General features: G+C 47.8%; 8 protein-coding genes across 8 annotated transcripts; 3 read left to right on the forward strand and 5 right to left on the reverse strand.

The window, feature by feature from the left end:
• Positions 1 to 280: 280 nt before the first annotated feature.
• On the reverse strand, positions 281 to 1372 carry SNOG_15535 (hypothetical protein; the record flags this gene model as incomplete). The annotated part of the gene is given in 4 exon segments (XM_001805628.1): positions 281 to 424; positions 441 to 720; positions 778 to 1152; positions 1203 to 1372. 4 exon segments carry the CDS (start codon positions 1370 to 1372, stop codon positions 281 to 283), a joined length of 969 nt encoding a protein of 322 aa, XP_001805680.1.
• A 1708-nt stretch (positions 1373 to 3080) lies between these two features.
• On the forward strand, positions 3081 to 4786 carry SNOG_15536 (hypothetical protein; the record flags this gene model as incomplete). The annotated part of the gene is made up of 2 exons (XM_001805629.1): positions 3081 to 3258; positions 3315 to 4786. The coding sequence occupies 2 exons, from the start codon at positions 3081 to 3083 to the stop codon at positions 4784 to 4786; spliced, it is 1650 nt and encodes a 549-aa protein (XP_001805681.1).
• Positions 4787 to 6633: 1847 nt separating this feature from the next.
• Positions 6634 to 7339, reverse strand: SNOG_15537 (hypothetical protein; the record flags this gene model as incomplete). The annotated part of the gene is made up of 2 exons (XM_001805630.1): positions 6634 to 7165; positions 7218 to 7339. The coding sequence occupies 2 exons, from the start codon at positions 7337 to 7339 to the stop codon at positions 6634 to 6636; spliced, it is 654 nt and encodes a 217-aa protein (XP_001805682.1).
• A 2198-nt stretch (positions 7340 to 9537) lies between these two features.
• SNOG_15538 (hypothetical protein) lies at positions 9538 to 10136 on the reverse strand (the record flags this gene model as incomplete). The annotated part of the gene is made up of 3 exons (XM_001805631.1): positions 9538 to 9722; positions 9799 to 9949; positions 10092 to 10136. 3 exons carry the CDS (start codon positions 10134 to 10136, stop codon positions 9538 to 9540), a joined length of 381 nt encoding a protein of 126 aa, XP_001805683.1.
• An 897-nt stretch (positions 10137 to 11033) lies between these two features.
• Positions 11034 to 11254, forward strand: SNOG_15539 (hypothetical protein; the record flags this gene model as incomplete). Its single annotated transcript, XM_001805632.1, has 2 exons — positions 11034 to 11063; positions 11189 to 11254. 2 exons carry the CDS (start codon positions 11034 to 11036, stop codon positions 11252 to 11254), a joined length of 96 nt encoding a protein of 31 aa, XP_001805684.1.
• Positions 11255 to 13075: 1821 nt separating this feature from the next.
• SNOG_15540 (hypothetical protein) lies at positions 13076 to 14137 on the forward strand (the record flags this gene model as incomplete). The annotated part of the gene is made up of 1 exon (XM_001805633.1): positions 13076 to 14137. The coding sequence occupies one exon, from the start codon at positions 13076 to 13078 to the stop codon at positions 14135 to 14137; it is 1062 nt and encodes a 353-aa protein (XP_001805685.1).
• A 583-nt stretch (positions 14138 to 14720) lies between these two features.
• Positions 14721 to 15230, reverse strand: SNOG_15541 (hypothetical protein; the record flags this gene model as incomplete). Its single annotated transcript, XM_001805634.1, has 2 exons — positions 14721 to 15042; positions 15070 to 15230. 2 exons carry the CDS (start codon positions 15228 to 15230, stop codon positions 14721 to 14723), a joined length of 483 nt encoding a protein of 160 aa, XP_001805686.1.
• Positions 15231 to 16270: 1040 nt separating this feature from the next.
• On the reverse strand, positions 16271 to 17439 carry SNOG_15542 (hypothetical protein; the record flags this gene model as incomplete). Its single annotated transcript, XM_001805635.1, has 3 exons — positions 16271 to 16794; positions 17076 to 17092; positions 17432 to 17439. 3 exons carry the CDS (start codon positions 17437 to 17439, stop codon positions 16271 to 16273), a joined length of 549 nt encoding a protein of 182 aa, XP_001805687.1.
• Positions 17440 to 19188: the final 1749 nt, after the last annotated feature.

Here is a 19188-nt window from a genome sequence, read left to right on the forward strand (position 1 = left end):
TCTGGGATCACTGCACTGATATGATACGAGTGTCTTCTGGACACTTCAGGAGACATCATCCAAATTAGTAACGTCTAGCAATGTACGAGGGACCTTGTTATCGCGAAGCGAAGAACTACAGTTCTAGACTACACCTAATCTTTGTAAGAGAGCATGATTCGAATCTCTAAAACATATAATGAGTTACATTGCGTAAATCTGTGGTGGAACAAGCTCCACTCAAGCCAACTGGCCACAAGTGTTCACTACCACCTGGCAATATCGAATTTCACAATCGCTTCTACTCGCAAGTGAAGCCGCAGTCCAGCTGCCTCTTGCCATTGTCGTACTTGCCAACAGAACAACGTGCCTTATCGTTTGAATCCCAAGATTGTCCTCCATATGCAAACCTCACAGGGTCAGCATCGACTGCGCCAGTCTTGACCTAACCAAACACTTACAGCCTGCTGGTGACACTTGCAGTAGGCCCACCCTGGGAAGAACAGTCTCCTTACAAAAGGAGGTATGTCGTTGACTCTTGTCACTTCGAGTGAGTAGCTATCCTTGGCAGGGTTTGGCTTCTGGTACTGGACAACGTGTATGCCACACCATCCTGGGGCGAACCCTTTGTTGTTTGTTGGTGCGTTGGAGTTTAATGGGCCTTCACCCTTTCCGATCTTAGGGATACCACAGGTCCACCTCTTAAGTTTGGAGTCTTGAATGTATGAATTGCCCATGTCTCTGATAGGTAGTCAATATAGGTGGTATTCTCAGTGTTACAGAAGAGAAATAGCTTACCCATGACGACAGATGTATGGCCCTTTATTGCAGGTGAACAGACCCTGTCGGTCGCAGTCTTCGTACTTGAGGAACTCCTCGGCGAGGCCTTGTACTGGGAGTACTTTCCAGTCGTCGATATACTTGACCTGGAGTATGGGCGTCGTCAGGCCTTGGCCCTGACCCTTGCCGTTCTTCTCTGCGAAAGTGATACTGAAGTCGCCGATGCGGGGGTCATTGAAGTACTGTCGTCCACCAACAAAGCAGACGTTCCAACCAGCGCCAGCAGGGTTGTATTCTCTCACGCCATCGTTGCATTCAACCGTTGCTTTGCAGTTTGCACCGTTATTTGTTTCCATGCGGACCTGACACATTTGGGGGTTGTCCTTGAAGTCCCTGGGTTGATTTAATGTGCTTGTACTTGAGGGAACTGCGCAACGACCTACCAGAGCTTCGTGGCATCGGGGAGAAGTTCTTTAGAAATTCCAATATACTTCAGAAGAGATTCGGCAGCATCTGGGACTGATCCCCACCCACGAGCTTCAATTGGGCTCGCTCGTACCTGTGGGCTTTGAAGCAAGAACGCTCCGACTGCGATTGTACCGAAAGCCTTCATTATGTTTGCGAAGGTTGTTGAAAGTTTGAAAGTTTGTAAACTTTGTTGTGTAAAGGTTTGATGGAAGAGAGGTGCTCTGCTGTTGAGGTGTGTGGTCTTGGGTCAAGATCATGGGTTCTTATACTCTTCATTCGTTGCCCTTGCTGTGCTAATTATTGTGTACGATGCAGCCCGGTCGGCCTGACGATGTAGCCAAGTTTGAAGGCCTGACGATGTACTCAAAGTTGAAAGCCTGACGGTATAGCCAAGGTTGAGGGCCTGACGATGGAGTCAAAATCAACAGCCTCGCCGACCTGACGATGTCCAAGCTGTACTGCCCAGCCATCGGTGCTTCTGCTGTGATGCTATAAATAAAACCTGGGCAACAAACCCAACAACCACAACGAGACTGAGAACTGCAACAAAATCGACAATCACAATAAGATCTACAGCAATGAAAAGGCCAAGGACCAGATGTTCGGCGACCTAAGAGATTGCTACTGATTCACGGTCGCCTCGAGCTTCAGCCACAGCACCCCATTACGGTGTGTGTCTGGGGAGTCGAGCAGGCATTGAAGGACGCAGTCTTCTGATGCTGTATCTCGAGGTGCCTCAAATTGCTCAAATCATACTAAGCATAATGACTTTATGTACGTTGCGTCGTTCAGATGTACTATGAACAGGACCAATCGGATTTTACTGCTAGAAGATCTGCAAGTCCCATTGGGATATGATATCAGTGCATGCATGACACCACTTACACGAACCGAACGCTATGTGGGCTGTGCAAAGTAAAGTTGTTACGCAGGGTTAGCGCCATGCCATACATGAGGCGCCCTGTCAGACATTTAGTTCGATGAGGGCGCGCTGTTTGGATAGATGCGTAGGTTACTGCAATGAAACCGCCGTCTAAAAGGCTGTGGTTAAGCACTCCACACGTCCTCTACTTGGAACCCTGCATGAGAAGGCATTGGCTGTGGTGGTCGGTTGTCGGCCTTATTTCGACGATAGTTGGTGCTCGCAGAGCTGAATCGTGAATCTTGGCCCGCTTCGCTCCACATGTGCTAGGCGCACAGCCTGTTGGAGTTTTTGAGGAAGACAAGCAAGCAAGCGCGATGATGTGTGGCTATTGCTGCCATTATTGACTTCAGGCGAGCCGGCAAAGCATAGGAGTTTGTGTGGCATGACTAGGTTTGAAAATGTCGTTATGAAAGGGTAGAAGGCCTGAAGAGCGGACGGGCTGGGCGATCTTGGCAGATCCAGCCTCACGCTATCTACCGGTATTTCGATGTCTCTGGGCATAGGCAAGCCGCCGGCACTTGTGAGTGAATTCCAATTTGAGGTCGGCTGGCATCCTGAGTACTGCGAGCATACCTATGTGTGTGTTAGAAACCCTTTGCTACGTAGTAGATTCACGTGTCCAGATTACTGGCGATGGCGGGCTTCGCTTCGTGCAGCCGGTACAAGATCAGATCATATGCCAGTGGCGGCTCATTAGCACTTCTGCTTGCCTGTCCATTGGGGTCAGGCACGCAAGTCTCTTTGATGTGTGAATGAGGGTGGTCACAACAAAGAGATGCAGAAGAATGGTGTGACGAGTCGTTCATCAGCACGGCAGGATGATCCGGGGCGACCTCGGGAGCCGCTGGTCGAGGCCGATGCCGGCTGATGTCCGAGATCACGTGATTTTATCTCAAAGATCTTATCTGATGCAAGGTCTCTTTTCAGCATGCACTCGACGTCCACCGGCATCATGTCTGACGCCAGCCATACGCCCAATTCGGACAGCAACAGCTACGCCAATTCGCCTCTCGCGTCGCCGCTGCCTGTGCCCGACCAAGCTGCAACGCCTGCAACGCCTGCAACGCCTGCAGAGACTGCAGAGACTGCGCGCCTTCGCTCCCGGAGTCAGTGCCTCCCTCGGCTACTCTGCTGCTTTGCAGTTGACTGACAGCTTGCACAGCACTCGTACCAAACCACGTCAAGCCCGCCGACCCGACCACGACGGCCCACGACGCCCCGCCGCTCACCACGTCCCTCGCACAGAATGCAGCCGGCCCCTCCCCCTGTGGAGGCGGCCCCGCGAGCAAGCGGCACACGATCCCCCCGCGCCCCAAGCCCGGCCGCAAGCCCGCTCAGGATGAGCCCCAGACGAAGCGCAAGGCGCAGAACCGCAAGTCGCAGCAGGACTTCCGCGCCCGCAACAAGGCCAAGTTCGAGGAGCTGGCCCTCGCCGCCGAGAGCGCCCGCCAGGCCCACCGCGACGAGGTCGCCCAGATGACGATCCAGATGAACGACTTGCGCAGCCAGATCCGCCGCCTGGAGGAGATCAACCTAGGCATCATGGCCGACCGCGACTTCTACAAGCACGCCTACGAGGGGCAGGCCCGACAGCACGACGGCCACGACGCCAACGCCAACCCCGCCATCTTCACTTCGCAGCCACCCTCGCACTTTGCGCCCATGACGCTGACCATGGCCGCACGTGACGGCGACGACTTTGCCGACAGCGCAAGCCATCTTTGCGGCAGGTGCAGGCCCGATGGCTGCGAGTGTCTCGACGAGAAGCTCGCCCTAGACGACGCTCAGGACCCGCCCTTCATCGAGGCTGTGCCCCTGCCGCTCCGCAACGGCACCACGCCCATGCAGGATGTGCAATCGCAAGCGCCCAAGGCGGAGGATCCCTCTGAGCTCGAGATCGACTTCACCACGTACCGCCCTGTTCCGTCTCGGGAGGAAGTAGACTTCACCATCGACGGAGAGCATCAAAGCTGCGGCTTCTGCACCCGTCCCGACAACTGCCTCTGCCGAGACGAGTCGCTCCGCTCCAGCTCGACCGGTGCTCCGCTCTCCACTGTCACGAGCGCCACGTCCGTCTCCAGTCTCTCCATCCCGCCCAAAGGCACTCCTGGTAGCTGTGCAGCCTGTTTAGCAGATCCCGAGCAGCAGAAGCGTTGTCAAGGCCTCGCAGCCCAGCTCAACTCGCCAACCACCATGGAGCCAAGGTTCGAACCAAGTGTCGACAAGCTCGCACAAAAGTCATCCACCATTCCCGGCATTCGCTCCGTCGGCTGCTCCGAGGCCTTCGGTCTTCTCGACGGCCGAGTTTCCATGGACATGGACAGCCCAGAATGGAGACAACTGCGGCCGCTCCAGTCTACCCACCCAGAGACCCGCAGAGATACGCTCATGTCCATGGAGCCTTCGATGGAGCCTGGCACATTCAGCGCCATGGAGGTTGATGTTGGCAGTATCCTCACAACCCTCCAACACAGCGGTCGGCCACTCAAGCCTCGCCCTTCAGATGGTCGTCTCGCCACCATAGTCGAAAAGGCCGAAGAGCTCCGCCAGGCCACTAACTCGCCATGTACCCAGGCACAACATCAGAGTCAAGAGGTATCCATGTCCGACTTCAACATGGACACGAGGCCCTAGCTGAGCACGGCGTCCCACTTTCCTTACTACATACGATACCCATGACCACTAATACCACCGCATGGAGGTCTTTTGGCGAGTGCGCAGGTTGGCGCACTTGCAAATTCCTAGAAATCAACGACATGGTTGAGAGTCAAGAAATGGCTTTCGACACGAGTCTCGTCTCCAGTCATTGCTCCTTACGAAACCAGGCGGCGGATGTTCAATAATGGCCCGCTGCAATCAGTCCCTTGTGTATATACTACTTTCTGATGCAATAAAAATTTAAATTCTTGACATAAATCTTGACCCTTTTGCATCCTGCGTTGTCCTGCTGCAGTCCTGCACCGCTCTCCAGACTTGTTTTACAGCACGTCGGCCCGGAGGACTAGGTGACCATCACGCCACATGCTCCTTCATCCGAGAGCATCATCTCACCTGATCCGACTCCACATCTCAGCTGCAAATGACGCAGCATAACAAATCACATCCTGTCCAGTACGTAAGCTCTGTACGGCTCCAAAGTGGCTGGAGATGGTTCGGAGCAAAGGCAGAGCTCTCATTGGTAGCGATATCGGCTGTTATCTGATGATATGATAAAATTATGTACGCTAGGCCAGAATAGAGAGATCAGCTCGTTTCGAGACGTCGAGGAATACGGGTTTCAAGATCTAGGATTTACATGAGAGCATGTAACACTGCTATGAACAACATTGCAAATGCAGCATCGATTGATTATAGATCCGAGGTTTTCTCACGCGTGTTTTAGCGGTACGCAAGAATCTGAGTCGAAGATTGAAGTCTTTGGAGAAGAAAGGTTGATATTAATACTTAACAGATATTTGAGAAATATGTCTTAGGTTGATACATTAGAAGGGAGTCACTTACTCTGACGCGTGAACTGCTGCCTAGGTATAGTAGGAGTTTAGTGTCCGTTAACTTGCAATATAACGTTTCGGTGGAGATGTAAATCATGATCTTATGCTTACTCGGTCTTACGGCTTGACATATTGAGAATGTATACAGCAGTATGAAAGATAGAGAGCAGTTTGCTTCGGTCACTTTGACAACAAGCATGTGTCAAAAGGAATAGTGTTTCCGTAACGTATGGTCTAGTTGGTACATTGCATGAGACTGGTTGCCTTCATCTAGGTTTTGTACAGTGAGAACTCTTGCATACAAATTGAATGAATAGATAACAGTAAAATCGAAATACTTGTGAAAATGTTGATAGTGGCAGAGAAACAAGAGCTTGAAAACCACAGGTACATCTATCACTCAATAGTGACAAGTTCATTCGTCAACAGGCTTTTGATATCGACTACGTCCTCAAGCAAACGACTCGACACTGGGCATTTGCTCTTAGCTTTCTATAACTAGCACCATGCCTTGTGCTCATCTTTCCTCCCTTCCACACGTCTCGCTTTTCTGTGCTCCTAGCTCTTCTACATGACACTCGCAAACCTCAGTTCTCTCATCAAATAGAACCACGAATTGGCTCTTTGGTATGACCACTGTATCTACTCTCTTGGGCGCAGGCTAACAAAATCCCAGGCGGAGTGGCACGTTTTACCTACAGGCTCCAAGTGAATAGAGTGCTAACACGAGCAGGTTAACGCGCTGGCCTGCTATTCACAAGCGAGCTAGTTCCTTCGGGAGCGTGTGCTCGAATCACACAGGTGTCGAGCAATTTCTTTTTGCTGCTGGTTTGTAGTGGATGCCGTGCAATGCGGTTGAAGGGGAGACGTGTATTTTCATATCTATAGAGCGACACTGTGGGCAAAACTGCAAACTGATTGCTTTGAGTACACAGAACAATTTCTCTTATCAGTGCAAGCCTGCACCACCATAACTGAAAGCTATTGTCGTCAAACGACAAGTTCCTTCGCAAATACGAACAGTCGATGCTTCGTCCTCCACTTCCCTGCGATCAAGAATCTACCCCCTTCGAACTCTAACACCTCTGGCACGCCCATGCCGCACTTTTCCATGACTCTTCGCGATGGCACGTTTTCGTCGTTCACAATAGCCCGAACGATGAGCTTCTTATGAGGTGCCCAGAGAATAGTCGGAGTAGATTCAATACTCTTCAAGACGGCGGTAATTGACTCCGTAGCGAAGCCTTGGCCCCAGGATGTGGGCAGGAACATGTAAGCAAGTTCCAATGATAGAGTAGTAGCAGTAGATTCATGGTCGTTACGCGGAGGAAACTTGCACTCTTCAGAGGAAAGTGTGCGCAGCGTGATCAAGCCAATGAAGCGCGTGGTTGATTCCTCGAGCAATTGGTGTACTGCATATGGATAGCGATGCACTTTCTCACCGCCTTCAACATGAGGTCTCGCAATCATGTTCTGCAAAGCTTGCTCGGTGTCTGCAGGAGATTTTGAAGGACCGTATAGACTGAGTTTATATTAGTGAGAGACTTCGATAAGGGTGCTGGGGACTACAGTACCTCCACCATGTACTCTGCACATTGCTTCGGACTTCATGAATCCATTTGAATTCTTCACTGCCACGTTCTGCCTTCGTGATGAGCGTGAGCTTTAGGCGCGGAGAATTGATTATCGAGTCCATCGCGAGCGCGTGAAGGGAATTGTCTCTAAGTGATTAGCAGGACCGCGATCCTGAAGCCTCGTGTTGATGAAATTGATAATGCAGGCTGTGGAGTTGCGTGTTTGGAGTCTTTCTGCATCATCTGGGAGTAGCTTTCTTATACCTCGATCGTGGCTTCGTCAGGCGTCGCATCTTCGACAACAACACCTTTCTATAACCGAAGGGCGCGGAACGCATGTCCCAATAACAGATAGACTTTAAAGGCAGAGCTGCTCTTACCAAGAGGTGGACGCTTTAGGTCATCCCGAGGCCCGACGTCGCTTGATTGCTAACCCCGATTCCGATTCCGAACTAAATATTGATGACCTTGCTTGTTCGCAGCGTCTCTTTACATAACCATCGGTGCATTATTCGCCAGTAGCATCAGTAGGAGGGGTAGGAGCAGGCCTGCTTTTTACTTCTGTGCGGTGCACGTGTGATACCGACATCTTCAAATGTCCCAGATACATTGTTGTTTGCCAGCAGCCGTGCGGTGAATCTATTCACGCCAAACCCCAAGGACCGGCAAGACTTGGCTTACTGGGCGCGACTTCCATAATGACGCGTCTTGGGCAACAAAGCTATATAAAGTCCCCCTTTATACTAGATTGGAACTTGCCATGTATATGATTTTCAGGAGTACCGAGGAACTTTCGATGTTTTCTCTTCCATGTCGAATCTGCCTTGATTGTAGAACTTTTCGAAGGATAAGCTGATAGTACTACATATATAAGGCATGAACACATATGCTCAAGAAGTACCTGTGGTAGTTGTTGCATAAGGCTTGCGCGTGCATTACGCTTACGCTCGTTCCCATCACTTGTCCAGTCAGTCCCCGATGGCGACAAATTGCATTGCCTACTTATTCGATTGATGAAACAAGCATTTTCTAGCAGTGGCGAAGAATTTATGCACCGGCAGGGGCTGATTGGCACTTCACCGTTGTGTCCCGGCTTAAATATCAAGCCGCCACTCGAGACAATATGCAAGGGCATGCGGCGGTGCGCTGTCATCCAGAATATGGTTTTGGTGGAGATTAAGTTGGCACCACGTAGCATGTGGTATGAGTTCCAGAAGGACCGATTCGCGCCGCTATGTATCAACACGTCGGCCTAGCTGGCCAGCTTGTCGAAATTGGACGTGCTGAGACCAAAAAGGGGTGCGCCTAGATCTCTGATATGAATGACCAACTATGCTGTTGTATTGGTCTCAATGTGCAGCATATGCGTCTCGTCCCCGACGGCTATAAAATGCACAGTAGAGACCGCTGGGTCTTCCAAGTGTCTCAATAATGTTCCTTCAAAGATATCCTGTGGCACCAGTGATGACCACTCTGATGCCATCTGCCTTCAAGCGGGCGGTCAAATCAAGGTCTTTCTCCCCCCTGGAGATGCCATCCAGAGCCGTTTCGTTTTGCCAATGAATGGTAGAAACCGTAGTCGCAGTATGTACGCTAGAGGCCACCTCCCGCAAGGTAATGGTGCTGAAAAGCTCTCTGCATGTTATTGAGACGTTGAACTGTTCGCGGATCAGGCGCTGCATACGCACAAGTAGATATGGTCTGCCTCACAGGGTGTAAAGGCAGTCTCCGGTCGGATTGCTACTGCCTGGGTAGAATCGCTTGGGAGGGCTTGTGTCCAAATTCGCAATAATTGTTCCTCTATTATGGTAATATAGCTCTTGTACTTGTGGTGCTGGAAAGAAAGAGGGAAGTGGAAGCGCCTAAGCGGCCAGTCAATCCGTCTTGCCGTGACCATTCACTGGGATCCTGTCGAGTGGTACCAAAAGGGCCAGACAGGTGTACTTTGGCAAAGCAAGACGAGACAGAAGAGACTCGAGGAATATTTTCTGCTCTTGCGGTCCGTAGTATCATGGCTCGAACTCCACGTGCCCAAACAGGAAGTCTGGGTTGGGTCGAGCTGATACGATCGCGCTTGCAAGCACTCCGCGTGAAGCATGCAGTAAAGCAGATTCCACGTCACGCATCTCGATAAAAGTTCTGCTGAGTTTAATCTGTGCCTCTCCTTCAATGCGTCTCTCATAATAGGGCTGCCCGTTTCCAAAACGTTCGCTGTCGCCAGTCCGGTATATCAGATTTTTTGGGCTCCCTCCACGAAGTAGCCAGTTGGTGTCAACGATTCTGCAAGAAACTCGACTCTTGTGAGCACCTCCTGGCCAAATTAGCCGTTTGCAACGCCAGCACCCGTCACGGCAATCTCTCCCGAGGCACCGCTCGGTACTGGCTTCAAGCCCTTGTCCACAACGACAACACCACAGTTCTCTATGGGCCTGCCGATTGGAATTGCCACACCTTTATCTTCTTCTACGCTGTAGTCAACATTGGCTGTCGTGCACCATGCGCTAACTTCAGCTGGTCCATAGACATACATTAACAAGATTCAAACTTTTGTTCAGGTAGCTGAACAAAGTTCCAAGTGTACAAGGCAGAGCTTCACGCCCTGAAAAGTCAGACTTGAGACTTGCAGCCTCCATCAGCTCGGGCTTTATCAGCTTGGTCTTTCCATACCGAAGCCAGTGTGCTAGCTTGGAAGAGCTGGCGATGATGAACGAGACGGACTCATCGCGTATAATCTGGACAAGATGTCCTGTGGGTCGCTTTTCTGATTCCTAGAAGCTACCAATAAGCTGCCTCCAGAAAAGGGACCCATTATTACTTGACCAAACCATAGGTCGAAGCTCACTGCGCTCTGTTGCAACGCTACGGGAGACTCACCTTCACGGCAGTGACGCGCCAGACTACCCTTGATGAGATGAACATGGCTATTATGGCAGATTTATATACAGTTGGGCGTACCGGTCGAGCCAGATGTGAAGATGATGAGACTGGGCAGTCAAGTACCGCCCTGGTCTCAATATCGACCAAGGACTCGGTGACCTGAGGGTGGTTCTCCACGTCCAGCACTCTGCAATCTCCAGCCACCGTCTCCATGAACTCGAGTGTCTCTGGACAGCAGATTATAGCAGATGATTTGCTCAAGTCTAATCAGATTGATATCCTCGATGCCGGAAGCCTCGAATCAAGAGATATGTAGGTGCCACCTGCGCCGCAAATGACTAATAGGGAACAGATCTAATCTACAGTCGGTTGTTAGTATCATGCCACACTTTCAAACTTTTCTTCTGCCTGGATGAAGAATAGCCAACTTTATCTCTCTCATTAGTTGAGCGATTTGGGAGTATGTGAGCCTTGTGCCGGAGCCGTCCTGAGCGCGATTGCATTGAGATTTTTCGAGCTTATTTCCTAAACGATATTCGAAGCGGTCTGTTGAAGATTATCAGGTTCGATATCGCCTAGAGACGTTGTCACGGCGTGCTTGACTTGACTGGCATAGTACAAACGTAGAATGCATTCGAAATTTGCCGTGGCGGTAGTACAATCTGTATCTGAGTTTTATAATCTATCTGTTAGCTTAACATACGTCCCCAAAAGTGTCTATACAGCATCCCTCGAATCGAAGTCGGATTGTGCGCTCCATCGAAATCTATCTCAGTTTCACTGATATCATTGACGTCTAGTACCGTGTCCTTCAATGAGTAGTTAAGGTGCGGTGCGACTTTACCAGATTCGTTGTTTTGGCAGTGAATGAGGGTGTCTCAAACTTTCACAGCATGTAGTCCATCATGGCCTGACAGCGAGCTCGAAATTGATGTGAACATGTCGGCGCCAGCGAGCATACCGTATGCTGTACGCAGCGCGAGGAGTAGTGACGCCGGGAGAAGCTATTTTACGATCTGGGGTCGTTAGATTGGGTACTTTGACAGAATTTGGTATGCTATGATGAGCGAACGACGGGAATACTCACCGTGCAGATGCGACTGCTTGACGTGATCACGCTGGGACAGAGCCCTTCTCAGGCTCAACAGCATCGCTACTAGAAAACCACCAGAGAAACGAAGTATCCAATCTTATAAATCGCCGCCTGCAAGGACGCCTGGCCAACCCTGCCCGTCATAGTTCCCGCACTGATGAGTAGCCTTGTGGAGAGCAGAATGAGTGAGAACAGCGCAGACACGGTATTTAAATGCAGAATACTCTACTTAGGGGAGTCCACCATAGATGAGACTTAAAAATCTATCGTAGGCGAGGTACAAGGGCACTATACCCGTATTAAGAAGACTTCAGGTCGTCTTGATCATCTCCGCGTTGTCTTGACTTAAGTCCTTCTCAACTGAAATGATTAAGGCCCCGGCCCACAAGCCGTACTATAGCACGCATTCAGCATGGTAAAGAATAGTCTACGTGCAAGAATAGAGGGACGGGACGTACTGAGTGTGAAGATCATGACCATGTAACATGCCTCCGGGGAGCGATACTTCTAGCATCGAAAACCAATGTGCTGTGCGTATAGTGTGACAGGTGCGTAGCCGATCACTAACGCGATGGCGACGGTCGCGTGAGGCTTCATGCTGCTTTGTGATCGCAGAATCGGTAGACATCAGGCGAAGAATAGTCAATACCAGATCGAGCAGAAGAGGAAAAGGCAGCTGAAGTATGCGCTTGCTTTCTTTGTGAGTGTTAGATAGAGTGAAGGCAAGCAAGCGGCTATTCAACCGGCAGTGTATGTGGAGATAACGGTGACCAGGATACCACCAAGTGAACAAGAAGTCCTTGCCCTCTACTACAGTGCGCCGCATGTGTCGCACATTTAGCGCCAGGCGTCCCAAACTGGGTAGGACAGTAGTAACCCAACACGAGCAGTCGCAAGTAAATTTCCCTATTTGGCGAGGACGGCTGAGGTTTGAAAGCGAAATTTCTGAGTCAAAACATATCTGTCTTCTAGCGAGTAATGTCCTAGAGCGCAACAGCAACACGCTTGCGCTACTGGTTCGCTATCGCCGGTACCTGGCAGCGTAAAACCATGACACCTTATCGCGTATTGGGCGCGCAACCTATCGTGATGTTGTCTTGAAAAGGACGATGCTGATTTCTGCGCTACACCTGGGTGGAACTACTTTTGTCACCTTGTGTAAGCTAGCCTTACATAGATCAGTATCGAAGGCGTGACAGAATCACGTTCTAACTGCATTAGCTCGTCCACCTGCACCAAAGCTTATTCGATATTGGCGTACAGCTAGGGTTGAGTCCGAGGACATGGGTGGGGTGTTCCTAAAGTGGGCTTTGTGGCACCCAGCAACCAATCGCAACACCGCAGCAATTTTGCTGCACTCTGCCAGTTGCAAGCAGCCAATCGCATCACCCACCTGATTAAGCTTAAACATGACCTCCAAGCTTGGCTCCAAGCCTCACCAAGTCTCGCAGTCCTGTCGATCTAACTTGAAGTGAGCCCTTTTTCAATTTACACACCCTCGCGCGTCAGCAATGCATTAGTCCACCTATCGCACACGCTACACAGCAATACCTAGAAAGGCAAAGACGGAAGACCGAAGCTCGCACGAGCCGTTGACCCTCACCCCCACCCCACCCCACCCCTACCTTTTTCACTATCAGTAGCTTACTGCGCCACATTTGCAGACCCTCTGTGCTCAGCCCCGACGCCAGGGATGCGATTGCTAGGCCACAACCCTACACAATATTGCTTGACGTTCTTCCTACTTTCTTCCTTTGCGACCACCCTCTCATCTCCAATTTCAGCATTCTCTTGCTAGCCTCTAACATTCTGTTTCTACATTGCCATGAACCGTATGCAACATAATGCCGACGGCTGCCGGCAACAACCAGTTGGCGGTCCCGTTGGCATGCTTGTGCGAGGCATTGCGGCCGGGATTGGTCTTGCATCCGAGAGTTACCAGCATCACAAAGAAAAGAAATCTACGCAGACACGAGAGGTGAGAGACGACGAGAATGATATAGCAGTGACAAGAGAGGGGCGTGAATCGCAACAGGACGCTTGCATATCGCAACAAATGGACGAGGCCGCATGGGAATTGGATGAAGCACAAGATGATCAAGTTCCCGAAAACAGATCCAGACCTGCGGCTGCCACCGATGAGGACGTTACGGGTCTTGCTAATTCATTTCTCGTCGCGCATGCTCGACCTCATCCCTATTCCTTGGGCCAGCTCGCTCTACCCGTCGTCATCACTCAGCGACGCCCCGAGTCTCGTACCAAGGGCTTTATTCGTGCCTATTCTCCTCTTCTCGAAGATGTAAACATCGATCAGGCGACTTTTCTCGACTTTCTCGGCAATCTTAACAAATCTCTTGCACCCAGTCCCTGGATCCAAGCTATCAACTTGGCCGCATTCGCAGGGCAGAAGATTCCCGAACCATTCACAATCATGATATCGATTGCTGTCAAGAAGGTAGCCGATGCAGCCAGTGAGCTCCAAAGCCGCTCGAAAACCAATCGCTTCCTCGACCAGGTCAATGAAGACTTCTTTGCGCCCCGCGGCCTGGTCGCCCTGATCATGACGTGGAAACCCAGTCAGAAAGACGCCGTGTTGACTAGGGCCGAATTCGACATGCAGTCCTCGATTGCCAAAGCCTCAGATGCCAGGAAGTCGCGCCGTCTGTTCGAGAGCTCGAGTGGAGCGACATCGTTTGAGTGGCCGCAAACGGCACCGCTTGTGTTTCCCGCTCTTGATGAATTGGAGGGTGAAAAGCAGGCTGCCGTCAAACGCAGTGGTAAATACGTGGCCGAGTACATGGATAGAAGAGCGCGGGCAAAGTGGGCTGGAGAAAACCCCGAGAGCGCTTTGGCCAATGCTACTAGCAAAGAGAAATTCTCGTCGAGATACGCAGATCCAAATCACCCGGCAAGTAGTGGAGACCCTATTGCCTTGTTAACAGGCGGGTAAGTAGCGCTGCCAAATTTGCTTTGGCTTCAATGCTGACTGATCACCGGCAGGTTCATTCAAGCAGGGCTTGGCAGACAGATGGGTAATGATAACTCGAGAGGTGGACTTTTTGGTGGTATTCGCGACCACGAAGGAGCAATGGGGTTGGGAAGGGGCAGAATGGATGGATGGCAAAGAGGGGGGGAGTCTTCTCGTGGAGCCGGCCGGATTGGACCCTCAGGTGGTGGTCGGGGTGGCATCGCTGGCAGCAGCGTCGGCCCGCTGACCTTGGTAGAAGGCGCCAAGAAGCTTTTCCAGGATGTAAGTGGAGAAGCTTTTGATGGAATACCCGCGTCCCTACACGATGCTAACGTGCTGACAGGATGTGCTTTACCTCATGATCGTACAACGACCAACGGACGAGCAGATGGCAGCAGCAATGCAGCGTATAGGGTCTCTAGGACAGACTCGTCACTAATAGCACGTGCTATAACTGAAGTTGCAGGATCGTTAAGACATGGAAAGACAAATATGGGAATGTAGCAATGTTCACTAGTTCACTGTGCACATGGTGGACGTTCGCAGACTACAGGTCTACATGCATCTATCTATATCCTCTTCCACAGCGCCCCCCGTCGGCATGGCTAAGCGTCAAGGCAACACTCTGACGGAACACTGACCCACGCGCCTCGATGCGCGCAACATGCTGCACAAGGCGTATGACGACATAGCCGGCGTCGATCAGGGCGCTCTGCTGACCCAGCAGGAACTCTGTCGAGTTATCAATGGTGAAGTTGAAGAACAGCCGCTGTAGTTCCTTTGTCTCGCCATCTTTGGGCAGCTTGTCCACGAGATTATAGAAGTGCGTCTCGACGCCTTCGAAGTCAGACACCTGGGCTCCTGGGGAAGCTGGATCGGATAAGTGCCTGTTCCCATCATCAGTCCGCCATTACAGCTGCTCCAAGGAACCGAATACTTGCCCTTGAATGCTCCCAACGCGCGCCATCCGTTGTGAAGATACCATAGCCAAGGAGCCGTCCCATGGCACCAAGCCAGGAGCCAAGACTGATTTGACGTTCTCAGGCTCAGATGTAATGATCATCGACTGCGCCATGAGGCGGAGCGTCTGCGTGCGCCGACCCGTCGTCAGGTAGTGTTAGCTCAGACTCTCGAGCGCTTTCCGCTCAAGAGCATTCTGCTTGGACAAATAGAACTTGTCAAGCACGAGCACGAGGTCGAGCTGGCCCCATTGTGCAGCTGATTTGCATTCTGTCTAGCATTTAAACCTTTGCATTTGAGTAAGGGAGACGAACCATCGCGCAAACCTAATCATAACGATGAGCGTTAGAGCAGCTAGAGCAACGCTATTTAGATACATCGTGATTAATAGGTGTACCTGTTAAGGCCGATTCTCTTACCCTTGTATTCCAGTCACGCTGTTGTCCGAATCAGGATTGACAGCTTATGCTGGTCAAAATGTACTAGCTAAGCTTATCAGTTATTTTTTATGCAACAGATCGCTACGAGCGTAGCGAAGTTGATGTTTGGAGGGATCAAGCACAGCTCCGAAGCAGTGATCGCCTTGGTGACACCCACGATTTTACAAGAGAATGTCAATAAAATCTAGTGTCTTTTTAGAAGACTTGATTGACACAACATACCCCGATACCCCCTCTTAATGTCTGAGGTTGAGTTTTATCTACGGATAGATTATAATTACGGGTATTTCTCAACACAGAATGACTGACCGAGCTGATAAAGGTGCCATGCCCACTAAACACTCTCGCAACGGCAGAAACTTCAAGCGGATCTCCAACTTGAGTACCTGTACCGTGGCACTCGATCATAGCTGTCTCGTAGTATGGCAAGCCTGCTATATTATGAGTTCATCTCATCAGAGCCTCGTGGCTCACCGAGTTAGGTAACGAAAGACCAGCTGTTCGACCATCTGAATTGACAGCACTGGACCGAACAATTGCTCTGATAGTATCGGGTATCGCGAACCGTATCAGAAAGATTGTTCACCAAATACCTGGCTTCTGAAGTATCCAAGCTTGCAGCAAATAGCAGGAAGGCGCCTGTTCATCTTCGATAGAGCGGTGACCACGTCCGTTGGCATGTTGCAAATAACAGAGTGGCTCCATTGACTCCCAGTCAGACGATTTTCTTTGCTTCCACCCCTGAGCTTCCCGCACGTTCCGGACTACAATTTTCTCCCAGGGCAGTCTCAGGGTCTTGGCGCTTCTGGGACATGAAGTCTGTGATGCGCCTATTGGCCTCTCCGAGATCATCCTTTGTAACGATGGTGAGCGCTTTGAGCGAGCCGTAGTGAGGGTAAGAATCCAACCCGATGGAGCTGCTTCCCCTTCTATGGCGGCTCATACTCCGGTTGCGAACTGGCGTTTCGGGCCCACTGGGCGGCGTGCTCTTCAGTTCGGATTGGTAGGTGCCATCATCTTGAGAACTACTGGTGCCCAACATCTCCAGTTCGAGATCGGGAAAGATCTGTAACCCAAGCGTGTCGATGACGTCCACAACCTGAGCAGAAAGATCTTGCCTCTGGACCCGAATCTCGGCCAGCGCATGCGCTGATTTAGGACTCAGGGCGGCGAAAAACGGAGGCAGTGATTTGATGATATCGACGCTGACCTCGCAGATGCGAAGGCCGGCGAAACTAACTGCAATGCAGGCAGATTAATAAGTAAATTAATGAAGCAGCAGGCTAGCAAATAGATATAGATAACTTACATATAGGTATAAGTTAGAGTATAGTTAAGTATAGGTTAACTAAAGTTAAGTTAATGCTAAGATTATATAAGTTAGAGTTAAGTATTATATAGTTATAAGGTAGACTGCAGGTATAAAAGGCTTAGATTAATAAGAAATACTTATATTTAACTAAAGAAAGAATAGTAGATAAAGAGTCTACTAAGAGAAGAGAGTAGCTAGCTATATATACTATAAAGCGTATAGGCGCTAAGCTAGCATATATACTAGCCTAGAGTAGACTAGCTAAAGTAAAAAGAAAGAGAAGAGAAAGCTAGAGTAAGTAAGATATACTAGAGCATAGATAGTAAATTAGAAAAGAAATAGTAAGTTAAATAGAGATACTTTACTTAATGTAAAGCACTACTAAGACAGCTATACTACTAAGCTAGCTACTTTTTCTTAGTATTACGAATACTATATATAAAATATAAAATTACTCTATACTCTCTATAGATTCTTCGTATAATATAGCTATATTAGATTTAGAATCTTCTTCTATATCTTTCTAATATATATAAGTATTATATCTAGTCTCTTTATAGTTACTATAGCATTATTAAGCTAGCTAAGGCTTTTGTTAACTATCTCTACTACTACTCTTCTTAGATATTATATAAGCAGTAGAAGCACTTTTAGCTACTTATAATATGCTTATACTAAACTCTATTATACTACTTATCTAAATTTACTTCTTTTTATATCTTTTACGCCTTATTAACTTTACTACTTATTCTTTAAGCTCTTATATGCAAGCTTTAATTAGAATATTTTTATATAATATCTCTTTAGCTTCTTTAATAAGCTTTAAGAAGCTTTCTTAGGCGCTTATTAGTAATTATATAATAGATTCTCTTATAAGCCTTAATTATTATTAGAACTTAGGCCTAAGAGGCTAGAGCTAACTAAGCCTTAGGTATAAATATCTATTAATTGCTACTATAGCTTAGTAGCAATTTATCTCTAGTCTTATAGAATAATATACTCTTATTTCTATTATTACTATACATCTAGTATCTAATAATATTATATTATCTAATATTTAAATTGCTTACTCTATAATACTCTTATATATATTATTCTAATACTATAAGCTTATAGGTAGGCTTATTAGGTTCTATGCATTATAGAGAAAGGTAAGCTACTCTTACTCTATATATAGTAGATAATAATGCAGAGAAGATATTCTCTTTATTCTCTAGTATAGTAATACTACTCTTAGAGAACTAGTCTAGCCTATTATAGCCTAGCCTAGATTCTGCTATACTAACTTTAACTCTACTAAGTAATAATATAGTAGTATAGGCTAGGCTAGCTTCTATTCTACTTTCTTAGTTAGTAATAATTAATAATAATAGTAACCTAGCTATAATTATAAGAGAGCTAGAATAACTCTAGAATTAGGCTAAATTTAAATATAACTGCTAAGAACTAGTATAACTTAGAGAGTTAAAGTATAAAGTATAAGTAAGTAACTTATTAGCACTTAATAAGAGCTTTGCCTATCTAGTTCTAACTTATAAAGCTAAGCTTATATTAAATCTTAGTACTCTCTATCTAAAGAATCTAGAGATATTTATAAACTATAACTACTTATAGTATAACTACTAAGTATATAACTATAAAGTAATATTTTATAAAGTACTTAATATATTTTATTCTAATCTCTATAAGATAGATTTTATAGTAAAGTTTCTTAATAAAACTACTTACTCTATTTAGAATATATTTACGTAAGATTAGAAATAGTTAGACTCTACTTAGTAGCTCTTATAAGCTTAACTTAAGATAGTAATACTTAATTATCTTAGTTCTAAGATAATATAGCGCTTTATAGCTTATAATAATCTAAAATATACTAGATAGTAGTAGAATTAGAACTCTAACATTCTTCTAATAAAGATAAATATATTATAAAGTAAGCTAAGTAATTATCTAGAAAAGTAGTATAGAATAGACTTTATAAGCGCGCTGCTCTTAGAGATCTAGAGAGAACTTCTACTAAGAAACTCTCTTAAATATATAATAGTCTTTAAGCTAAATATTCTTACTTACTATTATTAGAGTAAGATAAAGAGAATAACTATTCTCTTAGAGTATCTAGTATCTAAAAGAGAGAGTTAAGATAAGACTTTACTAGATTTATACTTAAAGCATTTATAGAACTAGAAGAAAGCTAAAAGGTCTAACGTAGTAAAGATAGAACTAAAGCTAGCTAAATAAGCTTAAGATAGCTTAAAAGACTCTATATTAGTCTATTAAAGCTATAATAAGCCTAGATACTTCTAGAGAGAGTATCTAGAGTC

The sequence above is a fragment of the Parastagonospora nodorum genome (genome assembly GCF_000146915.1).
Source record: "Parastagonospora nodorum SN15 chromosome Unknown scaffold_38, whole genome shotgun sequence".
NCBI lineage: Eukaryota > Fungi > Ascomycota > Dothideomycetes > Pleosporales > Phaeosphaeriaceae > Parastagonospora > Parastagonospora nodorum.